Source organism: Camelus dromedarius, chromosome 4 (assembly GCF_036321535.1).
Source record: "Camelus dromedarius isolate mCamDro1 chromosome 4, mCamDro1.pat, whole genome shotgun sequence".
NCBI classification, from domain to species: domain Eukaryota; kingdom Metazoa; phylum Chordata; class Mammalia; order Artiodactyla; family Camelidae; genus Camelus; species Camelus dromedarius.
Window position 1 is genome coordinate 82073994 of NC_087439.1, and position 23454 is coordinate 82097447.

Below are 23454 nucleotides of genomic sequence, written 5' to 3' on the forward strand. Positions count from 1 at the left end.
ATTTTTATTTACTTATTAACTTTTACTATCTTTTTTTCTAAGCCTTTTTTTTTTTTTTTTAATGGAGGTACTGGGGATTGAACCCAGGACCTCATGCATGCTAAGCATGAGCCCTACCATTGAGCTGTACCCTCCCCCACCAGGGATGTGTATTTCTAACTGTGCTGCAAATAAATCTATCCTTGGACCATCCTAAGTAACACTAATCTAGATTCTCAAAACCACTAGTGCCAACGGGTGGGCTGCCCTTGAACTCAGTGCCACATCATGGGGAGACATGGAGAGAAGCTCAGGAACCAGAGCAAGCTGTTTGGAATATTTCCATCACCACTTAGCACACTGCTCCTCCAAAGTTAGCCAAGAGGATGATGTGCCGGTGGGCCACTTGCTCAAGGTCTAATTTGTCAGCAACTCGATGGTAGAGACCAAGTCTCTTTTTATCCCCCCAATCTCTGAGACAGTGCATGGCTCACAGGTTGGCACTCTGCACTGGCTGGGACACTTCCACCTGAGACAGCCCTAGAAGACAGGCCTGGTTACCTCAGGGTAGCCCGGAAGCCAGTTAGGAATGGACGTGGCAGAGAGGCTGAGCGTCATTGGTCACCTGCTTGCCTCCTTCCGAGCTGAGGCCAGGTCTATCGGAGGCCGAATGGACACCATCAGCTCCTCCTCCTGCTGTGGCCCCTCTGCTCCAACCTGCGAGGTCTTTGGTCCATCCCACAGAGCCCATTATGACATCATCAATGCAATTTGAAATAGTAAGGTCCTCACAGCACCCAGACTATTGTAGCCAGTGTCTAAATGATGACCTTTGACTTAGGGGAGGGTATCCTGTATTCCAGGAGACTATAGATTTCTGTTCCCCACTCCAGAATGTGAGCTCCAGGAGGGCAGAGCCCACATTGGCCTTGTTCACTACTGATCTCCAATGTCTAGCACAGTGCCTGACGTAGTAAGTGCTCCAAGATTTGGGGGATGCATGAGTACCCGAGGGAAAGGCTTCTCAGGCTCCAGCCGCACATTCATTGATTCATTCTCATTGACCTGTGAGTCAGGCTCTTGCTGATCTGAATAAAACTCCTTTTCTGCCCCAAGGAGCTCCCAACCTGGTAGTGGGATATTGGAGACACATCCTTTGTGTAATGCTCCCTGACAAGGGCTGTATCTGAGATGGGGTTGCAAGGAGGTGGCAATGACAGGCTCTTAAGCCAGAGAAATGGTATGTGGTCTGGCAGGATTTCCCCTGCCTGAGTCATCCAGCCCCATCTGCCCCAGGCCTCTGCCTGTGCTGACAACCAGGCTGCTTATTTTTGCTAATATTGCAGCAGGGTGCATCTACAGAAGCAATCTATAACATACCATTTACAGCCATAACGAAACCACAAAAATCAATCCCCAACGCTCGCTCCCATTAACAAACTCGCTTGCAGGGCCTCCAGAGTGTGGCACACAGGTAGCTTCAAGGTGCCAAGGGAGATACAGGGATGAATAAAGTGGGGGCTCTGACCCAGGGGATCAGAACCTCCCTGGGGAGACAGGACACATGGAGATGAGATGATTAGCCATACAGAATGAAAGAGTGTATGCCAAGTAGTGAATGAAGGTTCTACAACTGCACTGCCCTATACACTAGCCACCAGCCACCTGAGAGGCTTAAAAGGTGGCCTAGTCTGAATTGAAAGGTGCTAAATGTATAAAATATTGTATATGTAGGATTATGAAAAACATGTAATACATCTCAATTTGAAGCTATTGATTACATATTAAAATGATAATATTTTGGCTACATGGGTTAAATATATTATTAAAGTTAATGTCACCTGTTTCTTTTACCATTTTAAAATGTGGCTTCTAGAACATTGGAAATGACATTTTATTTGACATTTATTTAAAAAATCCCATTTTATTTCTGTTGGACAGCACTGGTCTAGGAGTTGAGGGGACCCACTAAGGGACCAGTAGCCTGTGCTACTACAGTTGAGAAGATTTCTGGGGAAATGGAATGATTAGGAGCAAGCAAGAGGGCACTGAGGAAGGGCGTGGGAAGTCATTTGCGAAGTTTGATCATGAAGGGAAGGAGAGAGGATGGCAGCTCAAGGAGGCAACAGAGTCCCAGGAACAATGCACACATCACTCACCCAGCTCTTCCTCCTGCTCCTGACATCTTTCGAAAAGACAGACCCTGAGTACCTCCAGCTACTCTCCCAAGCAATGACTTTAGAGGAAGCCTCCTTCCTCTCAATGCTGGACAATGTGGAGTTGGCCCTTGAGCTGGGTTTAGATGCTAAGTGTTGGCTGACTCTCAGCCCCGGGGAAAGGGCAATGGTGGGGGAAGGGAAGGGAGTTCAGGGACACTTCCCCCCCACCGCACAGGGGGAACTGGGAGTTTGGTCAGTGTTTGAGATGGGGAGGACTTCTCAGAGGAGCAGTGTGGTCCAAGAGGAAGACGTCAGCCCTAAAACTTGGCCAGACAAATCTTCCACACATTTCATCAGGGAAATCAGGCACCCTGGATCTGATGTCCCTGCCTCTGCCCTCCCACTCAGCCACATGGAGAAGCTGTAAACACTCAAATGCAAGGATTAACTCTGCATGTGGTGTCTGGGACATTGTGAACAACTCTTGGTGGTATGTTTGTGTCTGTGTTAGGATTGATCTTTTTAACCCCCAACACCTAGGACGTGAGGCTTGGTACAGAGCCAGTATTCAATAAATATTGATGGATGGAGGGAGGAAGGAAGGGATGAAGGAAGGAGGGAGGGAGGGAGGGATGGAGGAGGAGTGAGGGAAGGAAGAAAGGATGAACAAACTACAAATCTGTCAAAACACAGAAGCAGATATTTGGAATGGGCTATGCTTGTTCTGTGCTAGATTTTTGGATGTGAGCAGCAAGAAGGGTCTCTCACAGGCCAGATCCCAGTGTCCAGGCCAGAGGAGAACTGATGCCCAAGACACAGCTCTCCACCACTCTGCCTTCCTGTCTCAGGGCCCTGGGCCCACAAGATTTGAGTGACAGTCTACTTCCAGGCTGTAGCCTTCCTAGGCTAAAGCTCTGCTCCCAGTCTCTTATCTTATTAAGTGTTTTTAAAAATCCCTTAAGGCCTCTGTAAAAGGAAAGATAATGCATAGAATTCTAAGAGGGTTGGATAGGCCTGATCTGGGGGTGGGGGTGGCTGAGTTAGTTCCTGGACCAGCAAAGGAAAGACTTTCCAAGCACATCAGAAGCCTGCAGTTTCCCTACATGACCACTGGAGGGCACTTCGACCATGAAATACCAGCTCTCCTCCATCTCTCACGTCTTTGGAGAGCCGAGATTCAGCAAAAGTTTTAAAATCATCACAGTACTGATAGCTCTCCTGGTTGAATATTCAATAAGGCGCTAAATGCCTTAAACATATATTGCCTCGTTTAATATTCACTACAATTATTGTGAATTACTTTGGCTATTCAGAAAAAACTGAGGCTTAAAAGAGCCAAGGAATTTACCTAAGTTCCCCTAGCTAAATACAATTTGGGAGTAAGAACTTGAACCCAAGCCCTCGGGCACCGACTATGAACAATGAATGTAACTGAAGCTGAAAAGGGGACTGACTGGATAGAAGCAGAGAGACGAGGATGCTACACATAGACTGTTACTGAACAGTTTACACATGTATGATATTGGAAGATGGCTTACAATTTGTACATTTCATATGGTAATGTTTCTTTTTTTCCCCTTGAAATGATGCTATCAAATAAATGAAGTGTTTCACAATTCATGGTGTCTTAACTTGGGAGGAAATGAAGTCATTGTAATACAAGGCAGGAAAAGATAATTTTTGTTTAACACTTAAATAGCATTTCCCAGTGCCTGTTCTAAGCACTTTATATAAAGTAAAGGGAGGGATGCACTATTATGATTCCCATTTACAGATGAGGAAATGGAGGCTTGGAGAGGGAAGCAACCTGCCCCAGGTCACTTGGCTGGTAGGAGGCAGACCTGGGATTAGAGGCCCAGGTGGTCTCTGGAATTTGGGAAACCAGGCTGGAGTTGGCTGGGAGAGGGGAGGGGGTAGAGTTTCACAAGAAGTTCACGTGGAGGTGAGGGTGTTCCAGGCAGAGGGAACACCACAGGCAAAGGCTTCGAGGTGGGAAAACAAGAGGTGAGGAGTCAGAATTGTCTCATTCCTGGGCTATGGAGTCGAGATGGCAGAGGCCTGCGCAACCAGAGCTCCCTGGGGCCTCCTAGGAGTGGGGAAAAGAAGCGGGGTACAGCAGGAGTGCCCGCGATGGGGTGGGGTGGGGGTGCTCTGGTGTTGGGAAGAGCGGAAGCTGTCCGGCCCCCACCCCACCCCTCTCCAGGGATTGGCAGTTTGGGAAGTGCAGTGTGTGCTCAGGAAATGGTCGGATTGGATTACAGGGAAGATTAAGGGAGCTAAATTGGGTCTGGGGCTGGGGGAGGTTCAAGAAGGGAACTGCAAAGGGCCAGCAGCAGCCGGACGGCCTGGAGAGGCTGCCGGGAGCTAAGGGTGGGGGCAGGGATCTCACATCAGGCCGGAAGCCCTCCTGACCCCAGTCAGGCTGGAATGTGAGGTCACCGAGCCGAGGGCATTCTCACTTAGATGGAGCTGGGGGAGGGGAGGGGGAAAGACCCAGAGATCCGGGGTTGGGGTCGAGGGGCTGAGATCACAGGGGAGGTGAAGACAGACCTGAGGTGGGGGTGAGGGCAAGTGGGCAGAGCCCAGAGAAGGGGAGAAACGGGGGCCGGAGACAGAGGCGGAAGAAGCTGGGGCCCGAAACTCGGCCTGAGCCCTATCTTGAGAGTGTCTGGTTCTCCAAGCCTTGTCCAGGCTGGGAAGTAGGGGGCACAGGTTGTCGGTCCGGTGTCGGTGGAGAGCCCTTTGCACCACACAGAGAAGCCGCTGGAAATCGCCTGGGGCCCTGGAGCGCCCTAGTGCAGTCCTCGCCCCACCTTCCAATCCCCTCCCCCAGCCTGAGTGGCAGCACCGGCTGTGGCCCCGCCCAGCCCCCGGGGCAGGTGGTCAGTGGTCTATTCTGGTGCCCAGCGTGGCTGGGGAGCCTGGAGAAGGGCAGAGGGAGAGCCTGGCCCATCTCTTTGAGGCTGGATGGGGAGGGGGCGTCAGGGGCCCTTTGGGACGGTTGTGGGTAGAGTTCTGACTGTGGGTGGGGAGGAAAAACACCAGCACTCTGTTTTTAACAAATTGAATCCCTCAGGATCTTTAAAATTGGGAAGGGGAGTGTATCTGGGATGTCTCTTGGCGCCTCTGGGGCTGGGCAGCTGAGGCAGTGGACCCCAGAGTTTCTTTTGAACCCCGAGGCCACAGGACCAAGCCCAGTCCCTGGTCCCAGTCCTCCAGGCCACCTCTTCAGGACAGAATTGTGCATGCTGTTGCCTGAGGCCTCGTCCCAGGCCAGTTGGGGGCAGTCTGAGGCCAGCGTGCACTTGGGGAGCCTCTCCAGCCTGCGGGGGAGCCCTGTGCCTGGCTGGCCTGAGGGTGGCACAAAGCAGAGTGGCCCCCACTGGCCTCTTTATTCCCTGGATAGGAAATCTTCACTGCCCCCCAGCTCTGGTGGGATGAAGGCCAGACTCCCTAAAACCTGCACCTTCCAAGCCTGGGCCCCTCTCTGGAGGGCAGTGGGGTTGGGGAGAGGAGCAGGGCACAGTGTTCAGAGGGACTTGCCCATTACTGGACAAGGGACTTTTCAGTGGAGATCCCTGGACAGGGCCAAGTTAAAAGGGGAAAGACTATAGCTATGCCTGTCAAGTCAGTGTATGGCAAGGCCTTAGCTACCACACAGAGAGAGGAGCTGGGTTTCTAGGAGCCATCAGCTAAAGGTCAAATCCAGACTTTGTTTTTACTTGCTGTGCAACCTTAGGGGACTTACCTAACCTCTCTGAGCCTAGTATACTAACTGTAAAATGAGGCTCATAGTTACTTCCCAGGGTTGTAAAGATTAGTTAGAGGTACAGTGATTTGATATAGCAGGTGTCCAGAATACCATGTCTAGTATACAATAGGCACTCAATAAGTGGTAGCTATGCTATTATCAGAGGCAGCACATCCTGTAATAGAGAGCTCTGGAGTGAAGCTTTGGAGTTAGGCAGTGTTGGCTATGAATCTTGGCCCTACACCTGCTCTCCTGAAGCAAAGACTCAAGCCAGTCCCTGGACTTCCATGAACCAGTTTCCTTATCTGTCCAAGGGCAACGAAATAGTAGTAATGGCTGGCACTTACTGAACACTCACTGTGTGCCAGGCACTGTGCTAAGCACTTTATAGACATTTTCTCATTTAATCTTCCCCCACACCCTATGCTGTTATTATTTTACAGATGAGGAAACTAAGGCTCTGAGGGATGAAGCAACTCACCCAAGAGTGGTAGATCCAATCTGAACCCAGCCCAGCAGCTGCTCCCCAAATTCCTCACCTTGCCTGTACCTCTGCAGAGTCAAGTGGAACTTAGGCCACTGGCTGTCGATCTAGACAGATGTGAGAAGATAGAGAACTTGGGCTATAACAACACTGAGGGTCTGAGAATGGGTGTCTTCTGAAACCCAAGACTCACTTTCATTGTGTATTTAGACGTTTCAGAGAATAATCATCCTACCCAGCAGTAAGAACAACTCAGGATGCTGTAATGGACTGTGGTCTGGACTGGCAGAGAAGGCCCTGGGGTCTGAGGGGACCCCAAGCTGACTGTGACTCAGCTGGCTAGAGGAAGAGGAGGATGATCCTATAAGGCTATAGATAGCAACCGTGCATAGTGGCCCCGTGAGGTCATTGCTAGCCTGCTCAGGCCCTGTTTAAAGCACTCCACAGTCTCAGAGGGATGTAGGAAACCTGGAAAGCGCCCAGGACAGCAGGGATATGACCAAACTGGAGGGGCTAAAACCAAAAAAAGCCTATGAGGAAAGATGAAAGGAATGGGGATGAATCAGGGAGAAGAGAGGGCTGAGTGATGGCACTAAGATCCTGGCAGAGAACTCCAGGGAGGAAAGGAAGCTACTTTTCTCTATCTGGGTTAAGGTCTAAGAAGGAAAGAAGGGGCTCACATTTTAGCGGAGGGATTAGAGTTAGGCCTTGAGCAGCTCTCTAGAGTGTGAGTCCGTGGGTAGGTGAAGAAGCCTGTGAAGTCCCCTTCTATGGAGGTTGGAGCAGGACTGAGTGCCACCCTGTGCTATCTCAGTGGCTCCCCACTCACCCTGACTCCTTCCCACCCCAGTTGTCACACCCCTTCACCCCTTCCACCCCGACATACCCTAGTCTGGTCAAGAAGAGTTTTCTTCTGCTCTCCTTGGGGTTATCAACTGGGGGAGGGTGCATGTTTGTGCTGGGGAAAGAGGGCTCCTCTGCCTCTTCAGGAAATGGCTCAGGACAGGGGGGGGCGGGGGGGGATTTGCAGAAGTTCAGGGGTATCTCCTACAGACAGCTGGGGATGGTGGGGAGATGGTTGGATGTGGTGGGGAGAGAGATGCGGGACAGATGAGACTCTGGGAGCCCGTAAGAGGGTGGGGGCTGCATCCATTTTGTTGGGCAGGACCAAGTCCTCATACAGTGAGGACAGGAGCCAGGGAAGAGGGAAGAGAGGAGGGCTGGCTGTCAGGAGGAACCTGGAGGTAGGGAACTTATGTGTCTGCAGAGGAGGCTGAGTCCAGTTCTGCTGGCAGGGGTAGCCACATCTCATCAACACATGGTGGGATTGGATCTGTTCTGGGGATGTGCCAATGGTCTGGGTCTAGCTTGCTGGTGAGTCTGTGTGAGCAAAAAGGCGAGGCAGCCGAGAGAGGCACTCTCTCACTCCTCTCCTGCAGGTCAGAACAGGGAGGGATGTCCAGGATATTTCACTTTAAGCCAGGAGAAACTGAAACCCAGAGAGGGGAGGCAACCAGTCCAAAGTCACACACTTATCCAGGGTAGGCCAGGACTCCTGCTCCCTGACTCCCAGCCATGCCACTGCTGCCATCCGTCAGGATGCCTTCCTGGGAAGCTTTCCTCAATGTTAGCAAAGCCTCCTCCTCTTCTTCCCTCAACCTGACTTTCATCCCCATCCTCCCTGTCCCAAATCTCTTACTGAAGTGAGTAACACCTGAAATTTCCAGGATGTTTAGAGTCCATAAAGTGCTTTCACCTCCCCCATCTCATTAGCTCCTCCCCTTGAGACTCAATTTCACCCCCCTCCCCCCTCCTCCTCCCCAGCCTGGGAGGCATCCTATTTGGTAGAAGCTGGGAGGGAGCTGGGAGGAGGTGAGATTAGCCTCGGACTTCTCCTACTTTGGCAGAAAACCTGAAGCACTCCATGTCTGTAAAAGGAGTGCAGGGCTGGAGGGGGTTGGAGCCAGGCTGTGGGGCTTCCCAGAGAATGAGCTAGGTCAGGGATGTGGGGTGTGGGGGTGCTGAGGAGGAGGAGTATTTACAAGAACTAGGGGCGGGGTGTCATGAAAGAAGGGGCCCAGGAAAGAGTCTGGGGTCAGGAGGTGGAGAAAGTTGGGAGAGGGAGGCCTGAAGGTCTTAAACCAATGAGATGCAGAGGGTGGCAGATGAGAGGGGGTGGGTTGCTAGCTGAGCCTGGGGCAGGGGAGCCTGTGCAGCATGGGGGAGATGAATTTCAGGGAGAATCCTGACGCCACCGTTCCAGCTGGGCCCCCCAACTCAACCTCCCCCGGGTGATATCAGGAAGAAACAATTGCCTCTGGACATTCCTTCCCTTTTACAGTCACTCCGGGCTCCTCAGCCGCCTGTGGAGGTTAAGCAGCCACTACAACGGAGAGGAAGGTGGATGGGGGGAGGCGGGCAGCACAGAAGGGGCTGTTGGAGGGAGGAGCTCTGGGAGCACTGATGCAGGGAGGGCTCAGCCGGGGCCACTCAATGTCCCACCCCCTGGGCCTAGAGACTCAGGATGTCCTAAGCTGGGGGGCCCCAGAAATGACCCAGCCTGGTCCTGTTTTACACCTGGGCATGACAGGGCCAGAGAGGAAATGGGACTTGCCCAAGTGGTACAGATGGTTAGTTGGTGAACCACCAGAATAAATCCCCACATCTTAGCATCTGGCTGACCACCCCACCTCTACACCCCCATGCTTGGGCCTCCCACCTCCCCACCAAATGCTAAAGGCAAGAGCCAGGGTCCCAGAGTTTATCCCTGCCACACTGTCCTGAAGGCTCTCATGCAATGGCTATATCCCATGACCCAGCTTGGGATGGGAGAACTAGGTCCTAGGCTGAGAAACAGAAAGAGGAGGAGGATGGGCCCTGAACGAAGGGACAAAGGCAACCCTGGAGGTCGGGGTCAGTCAGTGGAGGGAGGGCACACCATGGGGTGGCATCAGCACTGTCTCACATGGATCCTGGAGTAGACCAGGGGTGAGTGAGACACTCCTAGGCAGGACAAGGTAGAAAAGTCACTTCTGGTTCTCTCCTTTTTGACTCCTTTCAGTTTTCTCCTCAATCCAAATGCCCTGTGCTGGCCAGTGTCCCCACCCCAGCCTTCCATACATACAAGCCACCTCCCCCCATCCATGCTATCCATGAGATCTGGGATGTTCTGTAGGAAGCCAGGGCCCTTGTCTTCCAGGGAGCCCTCTATGAAGTTCAGAGACCTGCCCAAGCATCCACAAGCCCTCTAGTCACTGACCTTTGGGGAGGGCAGGGAAGGGCTTGGCAGTGTTACCCAACAGAAAAGAGGACAAGATGGCTGAAGTGAGGTAAATCCAAAGGAGACGTGAGTGAGCTGAGGTTGGCAAGGTGGGCAGGGCCAGTTCTGTGGGGCCTTGAAGGCTATGAGGAGTTTGGGTTTTGCTGGTTCATTAGTTCAGGGAAGGGGGAGAAATTGGGAATGGTGAAACAGGGATAGTCTCCAAGAGGCATGAACACTGTCCCCAAATATTTGAAGAGTAGATCTGTGAAAGAGGTTTCTTCTTGCTCTGTTTGGCTCCCAGGGCAGAATAAGAGGCATAGCAGAGACATCATATCACCTGGGTTCAAATATAAGGAAATGTTTTCTAACAGCAGAGCTGTCCACCGACCCATGAAGGAGATGTGTTAGGTACCCAGTGCTCTTTGTGGAGTGGAATGGGCTGCCTGAAGACATCAAGTTCCCAGGCAGTAGAGGGATTCAAACTGGAATAGTACTTGCTGGAATCACAGTAGAAAATATTTAAGCCTTAACTGAGAAGTGGGGGCAGGGGACTGGTTGATCTTGTGACCTGTGAAGTTACCTCCAACCATAAGTTTCCAAGACTTTCCAAGTTTGGAGTAATCTGGGAAGGTTTCAATCAAGTATCAGGTCTGACTTCCTTTAATTGATTCAACAAAATATATTGATAACACTCAGTGTACAAGGCAGCATATCATGTACTTAAATTTATAAATTGTCCCCTTTTTCTGACAAACACTGAACAAAATGATCTGTCTTGGAAGACCTTCCTATTTCCAATATCATTTAGCTCAGGTGAGAGGTGTGACCATAAAATAATGTGTTTTTTTTTTTTTAAAAGAACAGCTTACCAAAATTTGTATATTTGAACATTTGTCCCAAGGATGCTCATAGCAGCATTGTTTATAATAGCAAAAGATTGGAAGCAATATAAATTTCCATCAATAAAAAATGGGTCAAAAAATTATGGTAAATCTATACAGTGAAATACAAATGAGGATATTAAGAAGAATGACTCAAAAGATCTCAGTGAAAAAAAGAGCAGGACCAGATAGCCTTGTTGGTGAATTCTACCAAATATTTCAGAATTAACACCAACTCTTCTCAAACTCTAAAAAAAGGAAATATTTCCTAACACATTCTTTGAGGCCAGCATTAGCCTGATACCAAAGCCAGACATAGTAATATAAGAAAATAAAACTACAGGTCTATATTCCTTATGAATATTGATGTTAAAATTCTCAACAAAATACTAGCAACCAAATTCATCAATATATTAAAAAGATTATACACATGACAAAGAGGGATTTATTCCTGGAATGAAAGGATGGTTCAACATATGAAAATCAATCAGTATAATATACCACATTAACAGAATGAAAGGAAAACCCCTCATGATCAATTTGATTTACAATAACATCAAAAAGAAAAAAATATTTAGGAATAAACATAACCAAGGAGACATAAGACTTGTACATTAAAGATTATAACAGATTGCTGAAATAAATTAAAGAAGAAATAAATAAATGGAAAGACATCCAGTGTTCACTGATTGGAGGACTTAATATTGTTAAGTATTAAGTATTGTCGATACTACCCAAAGCGATCTTCAGATTCAATGAATCCCAATCAAAATCCCACCATTTTTTTAAGAAATAGAAAAATCTATTCTATCTAAAATTCATATTGAATCTCAATATGAATCCTGAATAACCAAAATATCTTGAAAAAGAACAAAGTTGGAGGACTTGCACTCCCTGATTTCAAAACTCACTGCAAAATTATGGTAATCAAAACAGTGTGGTACTGGTGTGGGACAGATATATAGATCAGTGGAATAGAATAGAGAGTCCAGAAATAAATCCTCACATGTACGGCTAAATGGTTTTCAATTAGGGGGGAAGGACAGTCTTTTTAACAAACGGTGTTGGGAAAACTAGGTATTCACATGCAAAAGAACGAAGTTGGATCCTTACCCTATACCACATACGAAAATTAACTCATAATGGATCAAAGACATAAAACTGTAAAACTCTTAGAAGTAAACACAGGGGGTAATATTCCTCATATTGGATTTGGCAATGATTTCTTGGATATGACACTAAAAGCACAGGCAATATAACAGTAAATAGATAAATTGGAGTTTATCGAAATTAAAACCTATTTGCATCAAAGGATATTACCAGCAGAGAGAAAAAGCCACTCACATAATGGGACTTCTGCAATTTTGTGCCAAGTATGTTACCTATCCAGATAAATTATTATTTTTAGCATGTCCAGTTGGAAGTAGTCCCTTGGAGAGTCTCTTTTTCGAGAGGTGCTGCCTGGTTCAGAGCACGATTTGGAATGCTCCTCTTTTCACCTGCCTCCCAAGCCTGAGAGTGTTGTTTTGCTGTCCTCCATGGTAGCAAATCCTCAGGGGTGGTATCAGATTTTGGGAACAGCTCCAAATGGCTCAGAGCCAAGTCTGGTAGATGTTGATTTTGACTAGAGAATAGATAGCATAATTTATTTATTTGTTTACTGCCTCATTTCACCAAGGAACTAAGGCCTCGGGCTGGCCTGAAGGGCAGTTTCCTCATGACGTGTGGAGAGTGTTCACAGAGAGAAGTCTCAGAAGTGTTCTGTCATGGAAATGGGTGCACAGTTTCCTATAGTAGATTAATTAGGATTGTTTGGGTTACAGGTGACAGTAATCCCAAGTGTCTTAAGTGGAAAAAAAAAAGGAAAAGTTTATTGGCCCCAAAACTAGGAGGGACACTGGGGGAGCTCACAAAATGAGGGAAGAGCTGCAGAACCAGGGCCCCAGGGGATGGAATTTAGGACTTCTGGCACCACATTCTCCTCCTCTCCAGGTTTCTGTGCTTCTTTTGGCGTGCTGACCTCTCTTCCTACTCCAGAAAGATCTCCCCAGTGGGCAGGAGACATGGTTGCCATAGGCTCCAGTTTAGTAGTCCCAGTTCCATCTATAAATTACAGGGTAGTTCTCTGATTGGCCCTGCTCAGGTCCAGGCCCACCCCTTGAGCCAATCACTGCAGCAAAAGCAATGCAGTTGTAAGACTGGCTGGGAGCTGAGTCACCTGTCCACTCTGTGTGTGTGTGTGTGTGTGTGTGTGTGTGTGTGTGTGTGTGTGTGTGTGTGTGTGTGTGTGTGTGTAGCATTTGTTAACAAAATAAAAGGATAGGAAAGAAAGCCTGCAGGCTACTTTGAGCTAAAACAAGGACAGTGCTGCCTAGGATGTGCTAAGGATCCACACAGTCTCCAAAATTCTCCAAGAGCCTACAATCTAGTTTGGGAGAAGAGACACAAAAATAACCAGAACACAACAGCTTGCACTGACTCGAAGGTTGGATAAGAATATCTGGAACTCCCCACCCACCTCATAAGCTTGTCTCTAGGATAAAAATGAGATACTGAATGTGAAAGGGCTTTTTTTGCAAAGACAGCAGCAACAAAGCCCTTAACAGTTCACCTGGCACATTCACACTCACCCTGGAGGCAAAGCATGGCTCTGGAGTCAGGCTGCCTCAGCTTCCTGAGCTTTAAAGTGGGAATGATACTAGTTCCTACCTCACAGGGATGGCAGAGCATGCGGGCTCATGGGTGGGGGGTGCTCAGCATAGGTAAGGTGTTATTATTTGCCTATTGTTACCCGAGCCTCTTAAAACCCCTACAGAGTAGACATTGGCAGGCTGAACATTCTCACTTTATAGCTGAGGACACAGAGAAGTAAATACTTGCCGGCTTGTAATTACGTCCGCTGGTCATGGCAGAGCTAGGGTAAGAGCAGCCTTCTCTTTCCAAGCTTTGCGCTTCAAAAAGGTCAGGGCTGAGAGGCTTGGTGGAGGTGCAGAGAGACAGCTAGTATTCATGGAGAAGTAGGGATGTGCTTAGGGGTCAGCCAGTGCCTTGTACTAAGGAGGGGGCCTGTGAAAGGGATGGACAAGCACTCTGCGGGGCTCCATTCCTGCCGGGGGCTTGGGGCATTATGGGGGGGTGGGAAGTGATTGCGGCTCATCACCCCCCAAGACTCCCTCGGCCCTCTGACACCCGTGTCCCCTCAGGTACCCAGCCCCCACCCCTCAGAGGTCCTCTCCTATGCTCTTGTTTCCCGGATGCATTCTCCTCTATAAATACCAGCTCTGGTATTTTGGGTTGGCAGCTGTTGCTGCCAGGGAGATGGCTGAGTTGACATGAGGCTCCTGACAAAACACAAACCCCTGGTGTGTGGGGGCGTGGGTGGTGTGAGGAGGGGGATGAATCAGAGAAGGGGTAGGGGTAGGCTCAAGGGGGCAGAAGCCAGGCAAAGTTGGTGGGGTGGGGGTGAGAGTGTACAGTTATGTTATGATGGTTATAATTGGAAACTGAAAGCCTACCAGACCTTTTCTGGTTGTTTATAAACTTAAGGGCCCGCCCTCACCGGTAGAGGGGAGGAAAAGGGCCTTCACTAGTCCAGAGGGAAACTGAGGCTGGGAGCCGGACCCTAGGTGCTGGTGGGCATCCTTAAGTAGGCGGGCCCTGGCTCGGATTCCTGCTTGCCCCCAGGAGGCCCTCCTGTCCTCCTTGCTTGTCAACTCCTCTAGGCCTGGCTAGTGGACTCCCTCCTAAACCTCTGCCACTTTCAGAGAATCTTTAGAAAGAAGGTGATTTGGAGCTTTCTTGGAAACAGGTCTTGTCTGTTCAGGCAATGACCCAAAATCTCTCCCTGGAGCCTCAAACTAACTGGAAGCCTCTCCCCAGCTCTCCCCCTGACCACCCCCAAGAGGAGGCTGAAAGGGGCCTGTCTGGGGGCTCCAGAAATGCTTGCGCCCGCCCCGGTGAAGCAGTTGGCAGGCCTGCCCATCTTCTGCCCTCCTGGGTTCACCAGCCTCTCCCGCACCCCTCAGGGGCCTCCCACCCGCCGGCTGAGGGGCACAGTCCTCTCGCGGGGGAGCTGGCCTCCCCGCCCCCACGCCAGAGGCCGCCCTTTCTTGGCAAGGCAGCGGGATCCTGCAGCTGTCAGGGGAGGGGCGGCGGGGGCTGATGTCAGGCGGATACAAATAGTGCCGACGGCCTAGGGGCCGTGTCTCCCCTTGCCACATCCACTCTCCAGCCGGCCGCCCGCCGCAGCCTCCTCCTCCGCGCCGCCCAGCCTCGCCCGCTCCGTCACCATGAGCCAGGCCTACTCGTCCAGCCAGCGCGTGTCCTCCTACCGCCGCACCTTCGGTGGGGCCTCGGGCTTCCCGCTCGGCTCCCCGCTGAGCTCGCCCGTCTTCCCACGCACGGGCTTCGGCACCAAGGGCTCCTCGAGCTCCGTGACATCCCGCGTGTACCAGGTGTCGCGCACGTCGGGCGGGGCCGGGGGCCTGGGGGCGCTGCGGACCAGCCGGCTGGGGGCGACTCGCGCGCCCTCCTCCTACGGCGCGGGCGAGCTGCTGGACTTCTCGCTGGCTGACGCTGTGAACCAGGAGTTCCTGACCACGCGCACCAATGAGAAGGTGGAGCTGCAGGAGCTCAACGACCGCTTCGCCAACTACATCGAGAAGGTGCGCTTCCTGGAGCAGCAGAATGCGGCGCTCGCCGCCGAGGTGAACCGTCTCAAGGGCCGCGAACCGACTCGGGTGGCCGAGATCTACGAGGAGGAGCTGCGCGAGTTGCGGCGTCAGGTGGAGGTGCTCACCAACCAGCGCGCCCGCGTCGACGTCGAGCGGGACAACCTACTGGACGACCTGCAGAGGCTCAAGGCCAAGTGAGGACCCAGCGCTCCCAGAACCCCCTCTCCTTGGGCTGGGCGCGGGAGGCTAGGCCTGGGGCTGGGTCCCTCTGTCAGCACCCTGCGGTACCCTGGGAGAGGGTCGTCTACATGTATCCCCCAAGAAGGGGAGAGGGACGCCAGGGCTCTCCCTTGTGCTCCCAGTCTGCAAAGGAGGAATTTTCTTGGGGACATCATGGGGTGGAAATGGGAGAACAAACTTTAAAAAGCATCTTAAGATGCTGGGGTGATGTTGATAAGGGTCATGCAGGTAGATAGACAGAGAAAGGAGGCCCCAGTACAGTTAGAAGGAGGGGGAGGTAGATAGGAGACAAGAAAATCTGGGGCAAGCAGTAGCTCTCAGCTTACCTGTGATGAGGCCCTGGGAATGGGGGCGGAGAGCAGATCTTGGTCCCTCCACCTGGCTGAAGCTTTACTGGGAGAATGGACAAGCTAGAGGGAAGCGGAGAGCGGGTGGAGGAGCTGTGGCCCTCAGAAAGCTTAGAGAACAAGATGGTGGACTCCACCATGCTCCCAGTACATAAGGCAGCAGGGCAGCAAATAGTCATGGGTCCTGCTTCTGACAGTCTGAGTGAGCAGAGTCACTGTTCTGCCACCCAGGTCACAAATATTAAGTGAGCACCTACATGGGCCAGGCTGAGGCTGGGGCCCAGGAACACAGAGGTGGATAAAATGGACATGATTCTTAATCCCAGAGAGGTCACAGACTGGTGGGGACATAGACTTCCAGGGTGTGGCTCCAGGGCAGAGACTGGGCTACTTCCTGTCCCCTCCCTGTGTGGGTGGGACCTCCTGCCTCTACCCTGGCCTCCTTCCTCTGTCCTGAGCCCACTCTCTGGGCAGCCCCCAGCCAGTCGTCTCTACTGCCGGTTTTATCCCCACCAACTGTTTATCCTTCTGTCTGTCTCGGCCAGGCTGCAAGAAGAAATTCAACTGAAAGAAGAAGCGGAGAACAATTTGGCTGCCTTCCGAGCGGTGAGTCTTCTTTGGTCTCCCAGAAGCAGCCTTACCTCTTCTGTTCCCCCCATGTAGCCCCTGGTGTCGTTTTGCCCTGCTGGGTTGATCAGTGACACTTGCCCTCTCACTTGATCTCTCCCAGGATGTGGATGCAGCCACTCTAGCTCGAATTGACCTGGAGCGCAGGATCGAATCTCTCAACGAGGAAATCGCGTTCCTTAAGAAAGTGCACGAAGAGGTGTGCCTTGGTGAAAGCAGCTGGAAAGGGGATGGTGGGGCTGGGCTCTGGGAATGGGGGTGTGAGGGTGCGTGCGGGGCCCAGTCGGGGACTGAAGCCAAAGTCATACCCTGCAGGAGATCAGAGAACTGCAGGCCCAGCTTCAGGAACAGCAGGTCCAGGTGGAAATGGACATGTCCAAGCCAGACCTCACTGCCGCCCTCCGGGACATCCGGGCTCAGTACGAGACCATCGCGGCTAAGAACATCTCGGAAGCTGAGGAGTGGTACAAGTCAAAGGTGGGACTCTCTTCCCTCTGGCTCCCTCCATTCCGTTTTGGAGATACGCCCTATGGCTCCATCTGTGGGGAAGAGAGAGAGCCTGGGGTCTCCATGCTCCCTTGCCCACCCCTACCTGTGTCCTGCATTCTCCTCATCTCAGGGCCCCCTCTCTGTCCTTAGGTGTCTGACCTGACCCAGGCAGCCAACAAGAACAATGATGCTCTGCGCCAGGCCAAGCAGGAGATGATGGAGTACCGCCACCAGATCCAGTCCTACACCTGCGAGATCGATGCCCTCAAGGGCACCGTGAGTCCCTGCCCACCCAGCCCAGTCCAGTCCTTTCTGTCTGTTGCTCACACCCTCACTCTGTGACCTTGGGTCCATCACATACCCTCTCTGGACCTCTGTCTCCTCACATCTACCACAGGGGTAAAAACAGATAGATACCCAGTGGGGCTCTCAGGAATCATGGGGCTCCTGGGTAGAGGCGAGGAGGCCAGATGGCCATGCTCCCTTGTATCAGTTCTATCCTCTGAGTTGCCATGTAAGACTTCATTTGAGTTCAGAGTTCCTTGGCTCAGAAGAGTTTGACAACTCCTAGGCGAGGCTATCTGAGGTTTCCTCCCAGCCCTAGGCTGTGCCTCTCTGCATCCTGGGCCCCGAGTGTCCCCTTGACCATCACTACAGCCTGTTCTTGATCCAGGCGCCCCTCCCCTGCAGAACGATTCCCTGATGAGGCAGATGCGGGAGCTGGAGGACCGCTTTGCTAGTGAGGCCAGCGGCTATCAGGACAACATCGCACGCCTGGAGGAGGAGATCCGACACCTCAAAGATGAGATGGCTCGCCACCTGCGTGAGTACCAGGACCTGCTCAACGTCAAGATGGCCCTGGATGTGGAGATTGCCACCTACCGGAAGCTGCTGGAGGGCGAGGAAAGCCGGTGAGGGGCGAGGCAGGGGCTGGATGTGGGGTCCAGGGTGGTCTAGGGGCCCATCCCTGCCCCAGGGGAGCTCAGGATCACCTCCACAAGATCTGAAAACAGCATTATACAAGAGGCCACCACTCTTTTAGTTGCAGAGAATTAACCAAGGCCACCTGGGTAAAAAGTGATTTAATTAATAGCTTTTATAAAAAGAGAAATACAAGTATTCCCACATCCACCTTCAGAATTAAGAACCAGCAGCATAAAACCATATTCAGCAACCAGTAATAAAATATTACTGCCAGTCAAGGGAGAGATGGGAGCAGAGCAGGGAATGATGAGGAAGGAAAAGGGAGGGGGCAGATAGAGACAAATAGAGACAGAGTTTTTGACGCAATAGGCTAATAGAGAAGGTGCAGAGACTTGTGCTCTGAGTGTGCACAGGTATACACACATGTGCTCATAAGAAAAAACACAATGACATGCTCAGAGCAGCTCATCTCTAGACACAGAAAACAACAAACAACTGCAGGGGAACCTGAGAGAACCTTCTTGATCGATGGAACCTTCTATATCTTGATTTAGACTGGTGGCTATGTGGATGTAGGCGCTGATCAAAACTCACTGGGTTGCACACTAAAGATCTGTGCATTTCACTATGTAAACTTAACATCAATTAAAGACAGGTTGATTACTGAACAGAATGATGCCCATTGATACTCACAAAAGTGATACTATCTGATGTTTAAAAAGATCAGCAGACATATTTAGATACAGATTTACACAGAAAAAGATTTCAGATATTGTAGAATAATATCTGCAAATAATGACCTCTATAAAGGTAATAGCTAAAGTCACATTGCCTTTCCCCAGCACTAGGCATAAATGGGGGTGGCAGCTCCTGGAACTTGGGCTCACGTGAGTGGGCCAGATGTTCCCATCCTGGCTGGAGGGTGGGCACACACAACGGATGTAACCCACAGACGTTGATACACCCTGCAGTGCCAAGAGCAAGAAGGAAATCCTGGTGCAGTGTAGGGTGCAGTGGGGTTTGGGGTCCTGCTGTCATGCCAGCAGGTCAGAGATGTAATGGGTGGTCCTTCCAGAAGGGACAGTTCCTGGGACAGCTGGGGTTGACCTTTGGCCCCATGCCCTGAGCAGTGTGGCAGTGGGAGTGTTGAAGCCAGTGGGACTGGGACAGCTGAGGATGGTGTTTATAGAGGACCAGGGCAAGCTTTGAAGGGTGGTCACAGAGAGAGATGGAGGGTCCTAACCCTTTGGGGGCTTGGTCTCTTCCCTTTTAGGATCAACCTCCCTATCCAGACCTTCTCTGCCCTCAACTTCCGAGGTGAGTACATGTTGGCTGGGGTGGCAGGGGGCAGGAGTCCAGTGTGGGCACTGCCCAAGGCCAGCCAGGAGGGGAGGATGGAATCATAGGGACAAGGCTGGGGCCTGGTAAAGAGAAAGGAGGCTGCTGCCCTGTAGGTGGAGGAATTTAGGTAGAGGCACCTTCTGACAGCTTTTTATGTTATTTTATTTCATGGTATTTTATTGACCATGTCCCCTGGGCATATTGAGTGGACGACAGTTTCTGTTTCTAATATACTCAAACTCCAAGGTTACCAGGGGTGTCCTTGGGGGCCTGACAGCTGGAGCATCTAGAACTATACACACTGGTCTACAAGGCACCCACCACCCATTGTCTGTTTGGCAAGTTGCCAAGCATTCCCCGCTGCCCCCAGCTGCTTGTAGCACACCTCCAGTTTGCTAGAGCAAGATGTTGGATCCATGTTTTAAAAAATAAAGCCAAACCTTAGCAAAGCCAAACAATTAAAAGAATGAACTCCTAGGGCATTCTGCCATTCTGACATTAGTAATATGCAGATCGAGTGGCTTTCCAACCCCAGAGAGCAGAAAAACACGCTGTAATGATCCATTAGGAAAGCAAGCTGGAGTCTTTGGCAGCTTTGCCTTTCCTAGATCAAACCTTTTTATATATTCGATGTTCATTTCCATTAGGAAAAAATACACGCTGTGCTCCACCGAGTTACAACGTTCGTCACAGGCTGGTTGCCTGCTAAGGAGATTCATGAACACCAAACTCATAATGCCAAGGACCTAAATTTGACCCTTCCTATAAAATTCAGAACCTCTCTTTTCAGTTAATAGTTTATGCAGGCACCAAATGTGAGCTTTGCATTTAAAATCACTTAATGCTTTTTCAAATCAGTAGTTTTGGACCATGATATGGCAAGTACCATTGTTACCATTTTACAGTGGGGAAACTGAGGCACAGAGGGGCGCCAGCACAGTGAATCAGTGAGTGACTTCTGTCCATCTCTTTTTCATTAAGACATCAAGCTGCTCATCCAGAGTCTTAAGCTGGGCTGGGAACCATGAGGTCCTCCAAAAGAGTATCTTGGTTCTGGGCTTTGGGGTCCTAACTGTCAGGGTACAAATCCATGCAGGGCTCTCCTGCAGCCCAGGGGTGGAGAGGGAGTGAGGAGATGTGTGGGGGATGAGAATGCTGGGCGGCCTGGGCCTCGAGGATCCCCTGCCCTCCTGAACCCATGGCTGGAGCACATCTGTTGGCTCCTGATCTTATCTCAGCTGTGAGACAGGCCCCTGGGTTTGCAAAGCCACCTGTTGGATGCTGGGCTCAAGGACAGGTGATGAAGTCTTGCTGAAACAGTAACAGGCCCATCTTGAGGGGGTGGACATCTTCCGGGCTCTCCCCTGTGGGACCAGGGATGGACTCCCAGCCGCAGGAGCAGCCCAGGCCTGGTCTTGTTCAGGCTGAGCATGTGGTTGAATCTATTACAGAAACAAGCCCTGAGCAAAGGGGCTCTGAGGTCCATACCAAGAAGACAGTGATGATCAAGACTATTGAGACCCGGGATGGGGAGGTGAGTAATCTGCCGGTCCCTTTACCCTTGGAGGGGCTGTAGTGTGTCTGCGGCACTGTCAGCCAGGTGACTTTCACCAACTACGCTGGTTCATGCTCTTGCCCAGGGGGCAGACGGGGGTCCTCCTGTGTTGGGGCGGGGGTGGTCCAGGGCCATGGCCCCACTCGCTGGCCAGCGCAGGATTAGACTGGGTTTCTCTTCCTCTCTAGGTCGTCAGTGAGGCCACACAGCAGCAACACGAGGTGCTCTAAAGCCAGAGACCCCTCTGCCACCAGAGACCGTCCTCACCCCTGTCCTCACTGCCTCCCAGAGCCAGCCTCCTTCCATCCCAGGGCACTATACCCGGCCACAATGCTCCCCTCACAGCCTCTGACCCCTGCTCACCGACCACCACCGCTCAAGGTCCCCACAGGGGACATAGCCCGTCCCCCTCCCCGCACAGGGAGCCCCCCACTGTGTGAGGTCTGGATGTTGGAAGTGAGTGAGCCTGGCTCTTGGCCACCCAAGGGTGTGCTGGGTAGGGGCAGGATGGAGCCAAGGCAGCAGTGACCCTGCCCCTCCCACCTCTGTGACCTCAGGCTCTAGCCTCTGGCTCTGGAGAGGGCCCCAGAGCAGGGTGTAGGGACCCCACAGGGTCAGGATCCAGCCCCGTGACCTCCCCACTCCCCACTGCCCAGCCTGAGTCAGAGAGAAGGGGCAGCGTCCTCAGCAAGCCCGGCAGGTAACTGGGGATCTAGCCCCCTGTGGAGACTGGGAGGCTAGATACTGACCCCATGGTCCCTTTCTTTCCCAGGGTGGGCTTAGAAAGTAGGGGCTGCAAGAGGGAACCCCCGAAGGTGCCAGATGTGGGAGCAGGAGATTCTGAAGGAAAGAGGGTGGGTGTGATGCCAGAGGGGAGCAGAGAGGAGAGGAGAGAGGCAGAGAGCGGTCTCAGGCGGTTGGCAGGGGTGCCACCTCCCCGTGCCCACCCCCCCCCCACTGCAGGGGCTCTGGACAGAAATAATAAAAAGATAAGCACAAGCCTCGCACGTCGTCCTGTGCTGCCTTGACTGCCAGGCCTCCCCTGGGGACCCTCCCAGGCCCTGGCCCACCACCTCAAGATGGACTGTGTGCTGTCCTCCTGCCCAGCCAGGCTGTCCCCCAGGGCCTGTCACCCCTTTTCTTCCCAGAGCCTCTCAGTCTTGCTGTATGTGGGTAGTAACATCTGGGGGAGGGGGGCTGGGCATGGGCTTTTGTTGGGGAATCAAATACCTCTTGTTAGGCCCCAGTGCCAGGCTGCCCCCACAGTCTGACTGTGAAGTCGGGCTCCCCCAGTCCCTTCCCTGGAGAAGCTTACACCCTCTTCCCACTAAACCTGCACCTTTTACCTACAAAGGCCGATTCAGGAAAAATAACCATGTGAAGAAAAACAGAAACTCTACCTTGTTCTTGGAGAAAAAGACTCAATACTTTAAAGATGTCAGTTCATCCTATGTTAATTTTTAGTTTCGGAGCAATACAATCTCAATTAAAATACCAAAAGGAAATTTAGGAAGAATTTAGGAAGATGAGAGGAACGTAGAACACATGAAAATAAGTAGGCAATCATGGAATAAAACATTAACACAGATATGTTCAAAGTTTCTGTCGAGAAAACTTAATTATTCAATATAGGGCGTGGGGGCATTTAGGTGGCCGTGGAGGGTGGGGTAGGGCACAAGGGAAAGCTGTCTCTCTTTCCACTTCTTCTAAAAAATAAATTCCAGGTGGATAGGAGATTTAGGAAGCTTGGTAAATCCATGTAGGTCCCAGCCTTCCAGCCACTCCTTAGATTTCAGGGATTACCCTTTAGAGACGGGAAGAGGGCAGAGATCACAAACATGATAAATTCGGACAGCCTGTAGGTGAAATAAATCTAATGGGGTTTTAGTCTTAAAGTCTCTAGTGTGCCATTCCTAACTGGCTTTTTCCAGAAGCTACTGAAAGACTTTCTGGTGTCTCTGTCTTCCCCCTCTCCTTGGATGCTGCCTTTGCTCACAAGTTTGCCTCTTCCCCTCTTGTTTGTGGGGTCCCTCCCTCCAGGAAGGACCACTTCTCCACGGAATACTGTTCTTCACCTTGCCCTGGGAGTACCTGGGACTACACCCCATCCCTGTGCCCCACCCCCTGTGGCCCCTGGTGAATGTAGTGCTCCAGAGAATGGACAAAAATAAACCCAAAGAGATCTGAGTCTCATGGGGTCACACACATACAAGCAGACCTTCAACATACTATCATCCACACAGACATACACCCCGTCATCTCCATGGCAAAAACTCTCCCTACTCCTTGGGAAACTCTGGTGTCTTCTCCTTTAAGACCCAACACCAAGAAATAAGAGGGCTCATAGAGGGCTGACCAGCTTTTCACTGATTCCTGTGGGACCAGTTCCCGACCGACTCAGACCCTACCTAAGGCAATGGAGTAGGAAGGATTGTGGGGCAAAGTCCTTAAGCCAAGAACTGAGGTCTCAGCGGGCACTGTCCACTCTGGCTACCCTCCCTGCCCCTGAAGACAAGCATCCCACCCATTCACCGCCTCCCTTATTCCTCCTCTGACCACAACCCTGCCCAGGACACATATGCAAGTACATCACTGACTTTTGATTCAACACCTAAAATGTCAGCTACCCAAGGGCAAGGTTTTTATTCACTACTGTATTCCCAGTGCCTGGAAGAGTGCTTGGTCCATAGAAGGTGCCAATCAAATATTTAAATACTTGTTGAATGAATATGAACTGGGCAC

At 51.3% G+C, this 23454-nt stretch overlaps 1 protein-coding gene across 1 annotated transcript; it reads left to right on the top strand.

The window, feature by feature from the left end:
• The first annotated feature begins 14707 nt into the window (after positions 1–14707).
• DES (desmin) lies at positions 14708–21715 on the top strand. The gene is made up of 9 exons (XM_010988377.3): positions 14708–15383; positions 16322–16382; positions 16507–16602; positions 16719–16880; positions 17043–17168; positions 17583–17803; positions 19090–19133; positions 20609–20691; positions 20901–21715. Exons 1-9 carry the CDS (start codon positions 14806–14808, stop codon positions 20940–20942), a joined length of 1413 nt encoding a protein of 470 aa, XP_010986679.1. The 5' UTR covers positions 14708–14805; the 3' UTR covers positions 20943–21715.
• Positions 21716–23454: the final 1739 nt, after the last annotated feature.